Genomic DNA, 12,324 nt, shown 5'->3' on the forward strand with positions numbered 1-12,324 from the left:
AGAACCCTGTACCTGCCTTCTCTCCATACCGCCGATCCCTTTAGCCACAGGGCCATATCCAACTCCCTCTTAAATACAGCCAATGAACTGGCCTCAGCTGTTTCCTGTGGCAGAGAATTCCACAGATTCACCACTCTCTGTGTGAAGAAGTTTTTCCTCATCTCGGTCCTAAAATGCTTCCCCTTTATCCTCAAACTGTGACCCCTCGTTCTGGACTTCCCCAACATCGGGAACAATCTTCCTGCATCTAGCCTGTCCAATCCCTTTAGGATTTTATACGTTTCAATCAGATTCCCCCCTCAATCTTCTACATTCCAACAAGTATAAGCCTAGTCGATCCAGTCCTTCATCATATGAAAGTCCTGCCATCCCAGGAATCAATCTGGTGAAGCTTCTTTGTACTCCCTCTGTGGCAAGAATGTCTTTCCTCAGATTAGGGGACCAAAACTGCACACAATACTCCAGGTGTGGTCTCACCAAGGCCGTGTACAATGGCAAAGCTTGCAGTGGGACCTAGATCAGCTGGAAAGCTGAACTGAAAAAATGGCGGATAGGATTTAATCCAGGCAAATGTGAGGTGTCGCTCTTTGGGAGGACAAGGCAGCGTAGGTCTTCCACAGTGAGCACTGATCTCTGCGGCACTCCACTAGCCGCCTACCTACTGAGGATTGCGGTAGAGCAGAAGGATCTGGGAATACAGGGCCACAATTCATTGAAAGTGGCGTCACGTGTAGATAGGGTCATAAAGAAAGCTTTTGGTATATTGGCCTTCATACTGAGTGCAAGAGTTAGGTTGATATATTGAAGTTGCATAAGACGTTGGTAAGGCCTAATTTGGTGCACTGTGTGCAGTTTTGGTCGCCTACCTACAGGAAAGGTGTAAGTAAGATTGAAAGAGTTACAGAGAAAATTTACAAGGATTTTGTCGGGAATGGAGACTCTGAGTTATAGGGGAAGATTAAATCGGTTAAAACTTCATTCTCTAGAATGTAGAAGATTGAGTGGAGATTTAATATAGAGGTACAAAATAATGAGGGTATAGACAGAACAAATGCCATAGATTACCACTGGGGTTGGGTGGGACTACAACTAGAGGTTATGGGTTATGGATAAACGATGAAATGTTTAAACATGAGGGAAAACGTTTTCAGTCGGAGGGTGGTGAGAGTGTGGGGTGAGCTGCCAGTGCAAGTCGTACACATGATTTCGTTTAAGAGAATTTTGGATAGGCACCTGGATGGGAGGGTTAAGAAGGAGTATGGTGCGGGGGCAAATCGATGGAACTAGGCAGTTTAAATGGTTCCGCGCAGACTAGATGGGCAGAAGGGCCTGTTTCTGTACTGTACGTATCTATGACATTATAACCATCCCGGCCAACGAATTCCTAACACTAACTTGTAAAACGTGATAACACACACACACGAGACCTTCTGGGGTTTTTGTTCTTGCCATGGTTTATTGATCGCATTAGACGGAACTTGGCGAATGACTTATGATCAGTTAGCTGAGGCCGAGCGCTTGCACACAGACCCTCTGTGCGCGCTCCGATGCCAAGACTTAGTGGTAAAACGGAAAGGAAAACACAACGCCAACTACATCACAGAGAAACGAAGAGAAATGAAAGCCGCCCCCCCTCCCCACCGCACCGATCGAGATGTTTTAAATCAAAGTCTTCCCTAATATGCATTTGCCTATCTCTACAGTGTACTCCCAACATCACATCTGTTAGTGCTTAATATGGAGAGCAGGCATAGGTACAAACTGATATCGCCTCTGCCTGGGTGTCCGAGCCTGCACTTGCTTATCTATAGCACACACTGTGAGTGCCTGTAGCGTCTGTGCTTGTGTACCTCTCTGTGTCTGTGCGTGGCTGTGTGCGTCTGTATGTCTGATCGCAACGGGGGACTCGTCCTCTGCATCCGTGCCATCCCCAAACTCCTACGAGTCCTCCCTCAGCTCTGTCCCTCAGGTAATCCCAACACCCCGCCCCCTTCCAATCATGCCCGCGCTCCTGCCCCGTACCCACATACTGGGTGGTGATGGGGGAAATTCAAGCGGCTGGGTGGGACTCAAAGTGCAGTGGAAGAGGGTAGTGCCCGGGGGAGGGGGAGGTCGCAGGAGGACTGTTAGTGAGCTTCCCCTGCCGGCTCCGATTTTGTTGCGGCTTTTCCAGCGGCTGCGATGTTTGCACATCACGGGCACTGTCCTTGTTCCTTCGCTTTCCTTTCCCAACCACCCCGCCACTTTTTACTCACACACACACACACACACACACACACACACACACACACTTACGTGCACACTCACTCACACTCAACTCACACATTTATACTAATCCCACTTTAATCCACATCTCTGCAACCATTCAACTCCCTTTACCCTGGATCGTTCCCAAAGCCCCCTTCCCGTGTCTACCCAGACAATGCCCCACCTAACCAACAACTGTTCTTGTGGTTCAGATCCCTGGCTCTCCGCAGCACCATCCTGAAGGCACCAGGGCCGGGTTGTAGAATGGACAAGTTGGCCTCACCCCGAACCATTTACACATCAGCTTGTGATGGAGCGGAAAGATCCCGTAGGTTCCAACCCGCTGCATCCTCTCTGGTCAGACTGTGCCAGGCTGAGCAGGAGGCCACAGCTCCAGCTGCCCAACAGAGGAATGGACAACTAGTATTCAAAGACCATTCCCACATCCACCCCATCTCTTCCTCTGATGAAAACGGGCACAACACTAAGTGCCGGCAAGAAACAGGACAGCCGATGGCCACCTTCCCCAACCCAGTAGATGGCGGCGGCTTTGGGTAGTAGTAAAACAAGCGTCCCCAACTGAAGGCAAAGTTCTTCTGCAACAAAGCAGCCTCCCACGTTTTGTCATCCCGAAGACATCTATGCGTTAATAATATAGCAATGTTGCAGAGTGCTGGGGCAGCCAGGTGAATGCTCACATCACACACCTCCATCAACTAGCCACATTGCCGTGTTGATGAACTGGCAGCTTCACAGGGCATGGACAACATCACTGCCTGCGTTCCCCCTTGAGACACACACCCTGCTCTCCCCAATTGGCCCCGTTGTTGTTCTTTGACAAATTGGGCACTGGGGCAGAATGTTCATCCGTGCCCTCATCAAAGTAGCTGGCAAGGTCCCTATCACATTGACTGCCCATGACACTCGAGCTGGCATGCCTCTGTGCTTTGGCAAAATGCTAACATTGTTGGGTGCTGTGAGTAAAACAGTTGACCCCTCTCTTAACTGAAATGTCCGCATGTCCATTGGACTGGCCATATCATCGTATGTGGACAGCGAATGCTGATATCGCTGGGAGCTGGCAAAGTTGCTATGCCATGATGAATTGACAATGTCTTCCTGCCATTTCAAACTGACTGACCAGACCACCCATCTCCACCACTCCCATCAAATTCGCCAAGTTGTTGTACGTAGACATATCGGCCATGTACTACAAGAGGGCTATCCGCTTCCTAATCCGCTCTGCCCCATCACAGTAGCTGCTCGTGCCATCATCAAAATAGCTGCCTGCTGTATCATTATATTATATATCATTATGGCTACGTGCCCTTACCAAAATGGCCACCTGTGCCCTTACTAAAATGGCCACCCATGCCCTCATCAAAATGGCCTCACCCTTCTCTGATACCACTTCCTGTGGGACGCCCTCCTTACACAGTGGGCCCCCTTGCCCCTCTTGCCCCCCTCCACACCGGGGGAATGGAATTACTAAACACTTCTACCTAGCTCCTCACCCTGTGGTGGAGAGGGAGAGTGTGAGGGAGGAAGCAAGGTAGGTTATCCGGAGGATGGATGGAGAGGTGGGGGAGAGGACTGGTAGAAACGTACAGAGTGGGAATTGTTAGCACAGGGCAACAGGTTGGAGCATGATGGAGATAACCCTCACATTTACACAGAGAAGGAAACCCACCCGTCCCACCACAGGAAAATAAAATAAACACAGCCCGCACGGTTATGTGTTAATCCGCTTGCATTCTGTACCCCAACCCCAAAACGAAAATTAGTCTATGTAATGATTTACGGTTTGCCCAAATCCCTCGCAATTCGATGACAGACACCTGCCAGTGTCTCCGCAGAGAGCCTAGCCCCTTCCCCAGACTCTATTCCCTCTCTCCCCCGCCATCTCCTTCCCTCCTCCGGCCCCTCCAAGCACCCTCGCTGGCCTTCAGCAGGAGACTTCCATGGTCTGGGAGGGGCTGGAGGCCAGTTGCCCCGCATCACTGCCCTGCGACAGGGTGCGGGAGCGGCTGTGGGATCCGTCCACAGAGGCGCCCGACAGGGAAGTCGTGCGGGAGCGAGACAGGCGTGTCATCCCTGCGGAGGGCACTGTGGGTGGGAGGATAGGGGAGGTGAGGAGAAGGAGAGGGGGGTAGTGAGGGGAAGGAGAGGGGGAGCGAGGGGAGGGAGAGGGGAAGTGTGGGCAGGGTAGGAGAAGGGCAAGTGGGAATGAGAGGAGAGAGAGAGAGAAGGGGAGGCAGTGAGAGATTGATTTATCAAGGTGAACAGGTCCCTTCCCTTGACCTCCAACTCCCAAACCCCACCAGCTCCCCCTCATAGGAAGCCATGCAAAGCGAGCCCCCACTCTCCACTGCCCCGGATACTCTGGGGTTCAGGGGAAGGACAGTGAGCCGGGGAGAGAGGGGAGGTCACCATCCCATAACAAGTGGTCGTCCTTTCAGGATGGAGGATGGAGAGAAATTCCTTCCCAACCACCCTCCACCCCTGCCTGCCACCACCCCAACCCTGCCAGCAGGAGGTCTGGCAGTACATTTTGGATGTGAAGGGAACAGAGGCAGACAAGGTTAGTGCGGTGGGTGGGGAGTGGGGCTGGTCAGTGAGGGCTAGAAGAGAAGGGCCAAACAGCCTCGCGGTGCAGACATTTTCCCGAGGTGTCGATACTCCGGCCGCTGCATGCTGCAGGGTGACATGCAGAGAGGGGTTCGTCATGCAGGAGGGCGTGGGGGGGGTTGTGTTTGGTGAAGGGGTGGTGGTGTTGGAGGGGTGTTAGTACCTGCTCCCACACTGAGGCGACGGTGGACCACATGTGGGACTGTCAGACAGGCCGGAGGCAGCGAGGGGGGGGATGTGGGAGAGCAAACAGAGAGAGAGAGAGAAAGACCATTGCAAAAGTTTGAGAGACTCACCCAAGACCCTGCTCTTGCACCGGGACATTAACCTCCTTCACATCCCTCCCACCAACCCACACTCCAGGGCACCCCTCCCCTATCTATGTGCAGAGGGATCCCTCCCTCACTGGCCCCATAACACCCTCTCAGACACTGTGACCCTCCACCACCTACCTCAGACCACACTCTCTCCACCAGGATCCTTTCTCCTGCAAAGTATCCTCTCCAATTGTCCTACACCTCCCACATCCTCCCTCCCCTCCCATCCTCCCACAAACCAACCCTCCATCGTCCACAGGGCAGCCACTCCCCTCAGTTACCCCCCACTCCACAGAGCCACCCAGCACTCCGAAGCCCGCTGTTGTTCACCCTCCTGTCCGGCGCCACTCGGTCCCCTCACTGCCCGGTCCTGCCACCTCACTCCCATCACAGCCCCTCGGAGGCGCAAACCCCGACAGAAAGTGTCACAAAACTCACTGTAGCCCATTCCCTGCACAAAGTACTTGAAGGCTTCTGCCAGCTTTCCCGGCTGCAGACAGAGGGGGTGGAGAGAGAGAGAGAGAGAGAGAGTAGAGCATGTGAATTGAAGCAGCAGTGGAAACCATTAATGGGGGGAATGACCCCCATCATACTGTGGGTGGTGATTTTGCTGCAGAAGCCCTTTTGCGCGTGAATGTGGCGATCGTTGTCCATTCAGTTGCAGTGTGTTTCTCTCACCAGATGGTGACGCTGTTCTTACACCTGCTGCGTGGTCCTCCCACCAGTGTGCGGCAATGTTCCCCACTTGCAGTGTGGTCCTCCCACCAGTGCACGGGGCGGTTTCCCAATATAGCTAATGTGCTCCTCCCACCAGAGAGACGAGATGTCCCCTGTTAGCAGTGTGATCCTCCTACCAGAGGGTGACGCTGCCACCCCACTGCTGAGTGGTCCTCCCACCCACAAAGTTTGCTAATGCACCTAATTCCCCCTTCCTCTGTTCCATCCTCCCTCCCAGCCCCCACCTGCCCTCCCTCTTCCTGTAACCTGTGCCACTCCTGCAGTTCTTACTTCTGTTTCTCTTGAGTGCCAGCCAGCATTGATCACCTGATCACCCATCCCTCCCCTCGAGAAGGTGGGTGGTCAGCCACTTGCCCACTCACTCTCCCTCTCAAACCACTGCAGTCCTCCTGGGGAAGGTGCTGCTATGCAGGGCCTTCGGGGAGAGAGGCCAAGAGCAGACCAACGAGAACCACGTCCATCCCCCAACATTTTCTACCCTCCTCCTGAAGAAGAGGGTCCCTCTCAGCCGTCAGTGAGGGATTCCCAAGGTCCAGAAGCAGAAGTGACTAGGAACTACCTCTAAACCTTCCCCACCACCCCACAAACACACACACAGCATGACTTCCCCACTCTCCTCCAAATCAACCCAACCACAAACCTCCTCCTGGTGCCCAGAAATCAGGGTATCCACAGATGCCCACACAATGCACTGCCCCAGTGGTGGGAGGACCACACTGCAAGTGGATCAATAACATTGCCCCAGTGGTGGGAGGACCACACTGCAAGTGGATCAATAACATTGCCCCAGTGGTGGGAGGACCACACTGCAGGTAGAGCAACCAAGCTGCTCATTGTCGGGATGCTAATACCACATGAACCAAAATTTCAGGTTCCTCTGAAGCACCCCAGTTCCCATTTCACAAGATAACAATGCCACCAGAGTCCTTGACCGGTCACAAGGACTGCAAGTGGAATAGGTTCATATTTATCTACTCACAATGAATTTGGAGATAGTCACAGGCAGAGGATCAGTCTCATGTCTCACTCACCCCTCTCCTTGCCCCCCTGCAATTTACCCTTTCTCTAACATTTCAACTATCTCTCACCCACCCCTGGAGTCACCCTTCACACACACACACAGTGGGGTGGGTGAGGTGTTGATTCCCAGCAGCTGATTAACTCATCAATCCAACGTCACTTGGACACAGGAGGGAGGACCCAGCGTACACACAGAGAACGCAGGAGGTCACAATCGAACCTATGGCTTGTGAGCCGAAAGGCAGTGGCTCTGACCACGGGGCGACCTGTCTGCATGTTCCTCCAGAAACATGCACTCACCACAAACCCCTCTCCAGTCCCAATTATGAGAGAGAGAGAGAAAGCGAGCAGACCTACCTGAGTGATCTGGGGCTGGCCGCCACCATCTGCCATCTGTGTGGGATAGAGGGAGAGAGAGAGAGAGTGAGAGACTGTCAGAGGGGAATTCTGGACATTGAGACTGTGAAAGCAATGCACTCACTCCAAAATCACATGATTTAGTTCCAGAGGACATGTAGCCCTGAGAGGGGAGTCTCTGCTGAAAGCAGCCCTGTAGATCACAGGCAGACCCACCATGCAAGACAGCACCATGATTCCAGGGTCCGCCTGAACTTCCCTCTGATCTTAACAGTGGGTGCAGGAGCCGTTCAGCCCATCACAGAACACTGCTGTTCATCTTGGCCAACCTCCCTGTACACAGATCTTTGCTCCCTAACCTGATCCCATTGATTCTGTCTCCACGCCACCCTCCAAATGATTCCCAACTGACTGCACCCCTTCCCATTCACTCTCCATACACAATCCCAACAGACCCCACCCCTTCCCATTCACTCCCACCATCCACAATCCCAACAGACCCCACCCCTTCCCATTCATTCCCACTGCCCACAATTCCAATGGACCCCACCCCTTCCCATTCACTCCCACCATACACAATCCCAATGGACCCCACCCCTTCCCATTTCTTCCCACCACACTCACACTCGAATTGTTCACAACCTACATCAGTTTCCCAGATCCCAGGGCCACCTACTGAATGGGGAGTAAGACAACCCCCATCGCCCCTCCTTCTAAAATCAGCCCCCCCCCACCCGCTAACTAACTGTTAACTCCCCTACCTTGAGGAAGGACGTCTGAGTGGGGTCCAGTTTCGAGTTGCACTCCACCTGGAATATTTGACGAGGTGTAGATTATTCGACAACGCAGCGAGTGAAGATGGAGCAGAGGTACGACCCCAGAAACCTGACCCCTAGTCCGTGCCAGAGCACCCAGCCACCCAGCACAATGCAGAGAGATTGAGGGTCCTGGAGAAGGGTCCAGACGACTCTGTTTTTATTTTGTTTTCCTTGCAACAAAGGAGTTGAGGATCGGGTGAATAGGAGGGAGGGAGCAGTGCAGCTGGGTTCCCTGGCCAGAGAGGTCATTAAACAGAGGAGGAGCTGGAGTGGAGAGATGCATTTGTATAGACGCATAGAAACATAGAAATGGATGTGGAATTAAAATGTGTGGCCACTGGAAGATCCTGCTTTCTCTGGCAGTTCCACATCCCATTCCCATTCTGACATGTCTATCCACGGCCTCCTCTGCTGTAAAGATGAAGCCACACTCAGGTTGGAGAAACAACACCTTATATACTGTCTGGGTAGCCTCCAACCTGATGGCATGAACATTGACTTCTCTAACTTCCGCTAATGCCCCACCTCCCCCTCGTACCCCATCCGTTATTTATTTATATACACACATTCTTTCTTTCTCTCCTTTTTCTCCCTCTGTCCCTCTGACTATACCCCTTGCCCATCCTCTGGGTTCCCCCCCTTTCCTTCTCCCTGGGCCTCCTGTCCCATGATCCTCTCGTATCCCCTTTGCCAATCACCTGTCCAGCTCCCGGCTCCATCCCTCCCCCCCCCACCCCCGTCTTCTCCTATCATTTTGAATCTCCCCCTCTCCCTCCCACTTTCAAATCTCTTACTAGCTCTGCCTTCAGTTAGTCCTGACGAAGGGTCTCAGCCTGAAACATCAACTGTACCTCTTCCTAGAGATGCTGCCTGGCCTGCTGCGTTCACCAGCAACTTTGATGTGTGTTGCTTGAATTTCCAGCATCTGCCTAATTCCTCGTGTTTACAATTCTCATAAAGCATGCTCCCCAGTCCGGGCAACGTCCTTGTAAATCTCCTCTGCAGCCTTTCTATGGTTTCCACATCCTTCCTCTAGTGACGTGACCAGAACTGAACACAGTACTCCAAATGGGGTCTGACCAGGGTCCTATATAGCTTCAACATTACCTCTGGGCTCCTAAACTCAATCACACGATTGATGAAGGCCAATGCACTGATAGAGGACTTTCTCTTACCCATTGCATTCTGGGAGCAGCAACCCTCCATCGCCAAGTCCCTCTGAAACCAAGCCTCTCCTCAGCTGACAGCCACATCGACCCACCCCACCAACTACCGTGGATGAAAGCAGTCAGAGGGGAGAGCCAGGGGAGATAGGGGAGAGCCAGGTCTAAATTGAACAAAATTCCAACCTCTCCTATCTTGCATCTTGGTGCAAGTCATAAAGTCAGGCAGTTTCTTTGCTGCTGTGCATTCTGGTAGCTCTGACTCTCCATTAGTTGATCTGAACTCTTCCGACTGAAAGTTGCTTGAACTTCCTACAACCTCGCCCCCAACCTGAACTACCCAGTCAGGGATTTCACTCCAGTGCCTGAGGGTGGCAGGAAGTTCCCAACACAAACTCCCCAACCCAGTCAGAGATTTTGCCTCAGCCCTGAGGATGGAAGGAAGTCCCTAACACAAACTTCCCTACCCAGTCTGGGATTTTGCCCCAGGGCCTGACTGTGGGTCAGTCAGGAAAATTCCTGGAAAGCTTGTAATTACACAAATCGAATTAACGTTTCAAATCAAAGATCCTCCATCAGAATTAGGACAGGTGGGGCACTCCTCAACTCATCCTTTCTTCCTCTCTCTCTTACAGTCTCTCTCCCTTTCCCTCTCTTCCACTCTCTCCTTCACTCTGTCTGTCTCCCATTCTCTCTTTCCCTCCCTCTTCACCCTCTTCCCCTCCCCACCGCTCTCTGACCCCTTCCCCCACTCTCCCTCTTTCTATTCCTTTTCTCCCTCTCTGATTTACCTCACTTTCCCCCACTTCTCCCTCTCTACCACTCTACCACCCCTTCTCTTTCTTTCCCTCCCTCCCCATTCTCCCTCAACCCATCCCCCTCTCCTCTCTCCACCCCCTCATCCCATTCTTCCTCTCTCCCACAATGCCTTCTTATCTCTTTCTCTCACTTCCTTCTCTCTAAATCTTCAACACATTTCATCTCCCCTTTCACCGTCTTTCCACTTTGCCCACTCCAGCCCTCCTTACTCCCTCCCATTCTCCCCACCCACTGCCACCCCCCAAGGAGAGCCCCGGACCCAGAACATTTCTCTCCGCAGATGCCACATGTCCGAGTCTTCCTGGAACTTTCCGATCCCCTCTCACGGTGGGGAGCCCTCGTTGTGCATTAACGGAACGCTGCCGAAAGGGGAAGGAGAAGTGGATTTCTTTCACTTTGGGGGGTCTCTGGGGAGCAGTTTGAAGGGGAGGGGCCACAACACACGGGCAAGTTGTGGCGGATACCGCGTTGGAGGTGTTGGGACGCAGATCCTACTGTCCAGAAGCCGCGAGGCAGACTGGGAGGACCCAACAACAGACTCCTCCCCGTGACGTGCAGGGGTAGAGCTGGGGGGAGAAGGTGTCAGACGAGCATCTTACCACAGCATCCTCATGAGGGGCCTGGTCTCCCACCACCAGCATCACCGGGCACCTGTGGGTGGGGCAGAACAGAGGGAGAAGTTCATGCCAGCAAGTCAAGGGTCACGACCCCGGGGAGGGGGCAATCAGGCCCCTGAGGACATCAACCTTTCACCCTGGGCTTTGGCGGATGGCGGGAGTGGATGTTGGGGTGGGAGCCACGAAGAGCCCTAGGGAGGGGGAATGAGCACTGACCCTCTCCCTGCGCATTTCCCTTTTCCTTCCTGCCTCACATTCTTCTTATACTTTATTCTATTTCTTCCCGTATCTGTCTCGGCCGCTCATTACATCCCTCCATTTCTCTGCCCACTCCTTTTTATTCTTTCCCCTCACTTCCTCCTCATCACTCCCTCCCACACCATCTTTCTCTCCCTAGCCACCTGTTCTTTCCATCTCTCTATCCAAACCTCTTTCTACTCCTCACACTCTTTCCCTCCTCATTGCTCCCTCCCTCCCATCTCTTACTCCCTCCCAATCTCTTCTTCCTTCCATCTCTCCATCCTTCCCCATCTCTCTCCCTCCTCCCCTTTCTAATACTCCCGCTGTTTTCCTTCCTCCCCCATTTTTCTCTCCCTTCTTGCATTTCCCTCTTCCCTCCCTCTTTCCATCTCTCTCCACCTATCTCCCCTTCTCCTTGCATTTCAATTCTCTTTCTCATTCCATCTCTTCCTTCTCTCCGTCTCCCTCATGTCCCTCCGCATCTCTCCCTCTCTTGTCTCCACATCCCTCTCTCTCTTGTCACCTATCTCTCTCTCTCTCCTCCCACATGGCCCTTTCTCTCCCAACCCCACATCTCACCCACCCTCTCACACATTTGAGTTTCACGACCGGAACTGGAGGATGTGGAGTCCCAGGGGGTCTGTTTGCCTCGGGCTCCATATCCCTGCCCAGGCTCTGGTGAGGACTACAGGCAGACCCAGGGCGTGAGGCCAAGGCATGGAAAACAAGGACAGAACCCAAATAAAAATCCTTACTTGAGAGACCCACCACCCTCTCGTTCGATGTCCAGGTCCCGGCGGCTGAGGAGAAAGGGAGAAAGAGAAGAGTATGAACAATTGTGTACGGCATAGGGTTGTAATTAGATAGGGGAGAGGAAGAGAGATGGGGAAGGAGATAGACAGAAGGGGTGAGAGAGATGGGGTGAGAGAGAGAGATGGGGGAGTGAATGAGGGAGATAGGATAGGGCGAGAGAAGGAGGAAGGGAGAGAGATATAACACTAAAATGGTATTGTGGACAGAGAAGAATCGGGTTTAATATCACTGGAATATGTCATTTTGCAGTAGCAGTATATTGCAGTCGATAAAAAACTATAAATATAAGAAATGTATATTAAAAATAAATTAAATATGTAGTGCAAAAAGAGAGCAAAAAAAAAAGAAAATAATGTACAAGGGTTCATTGTCCGTTCGGAAAGTGAATGAAGAAACTGTTCCTAAAACGTTGCATGTGTGTGTGTTTCGGGTTCCTGTACCTCCACCTTGATGGTAGCAATGAGAAGAGGGCATGTCCTGGGTGATGGGGGTCTTTAATGGTGGACACCACCTTTTTGAGGCATTGCCTTCTGGAGATTTCCTCCGT

The 12,324-nt window shown here is 52.5% G+C and overlaps 1 protein-coding gene across 4 annotated transcripts in view; it reads right to left on the bottom strand.

Annotated features, from left to right (window-relative positions):
* Positions 1-1,436: 1,436 nt before the first annotated feature.
* Positions 1,437-12,324, bottom strand: part of ndrg2 (NDRG family member 2) — a 174,014-nt gene continuing 163,126 nt past the window's right edge. For 3 of the 4 annotated variants that reach the window (XM_063060180.1, XM_063060178.1, XM_063060182.1), the window contains 7 exons: positions 11,720-11,764; positions 10,707-10,758; positions 8,069-8,116; positions 7,308-7,343; positions 5,631-5,682; positions 5,039-5,077; positions 1,437-4,353 (listed from right to left, as the gene is read on the bottom strand). In XM_063060180.1, the coding sequence (XP_062916250.1) occupies positions 4,193-4,353; positions 5,039-5,077; positions 5,631-5,682; positions 7,308-7,343; positions 8,069-8,116; positions 10,707-10,758; positions 11,720-11,764 (433 nt within the window). In that variant the 3' untranslated portion in view covers positions 1,437-4,192. The remainder of the gene's footprint in view (positions 4,354-5,038; positions 5,078-5,630; positions 5,683-7,307; positions 7,344-8,068; positions 8,117-10,706; positions 10,759-11,719; positions 11,765-12,324) is intronic. The other variant, XM_063060181.1, reaches the window with a different exon arrangement.

This window comes from Mobula hypostoma, chromosome 10 (genome assembly GCF_963921235.1).
Source record: "Mobula hypostoma chromosome 10, sMobHyp1.1, whole genome shotgun sequence".
Classification (NCBI taxonomy): Eukaryota; Metazoa; Chordata; class Chondrichthyes; order Myliobatiformes; family Myliobatidae; genus Mobula; species Mobula hypostoma.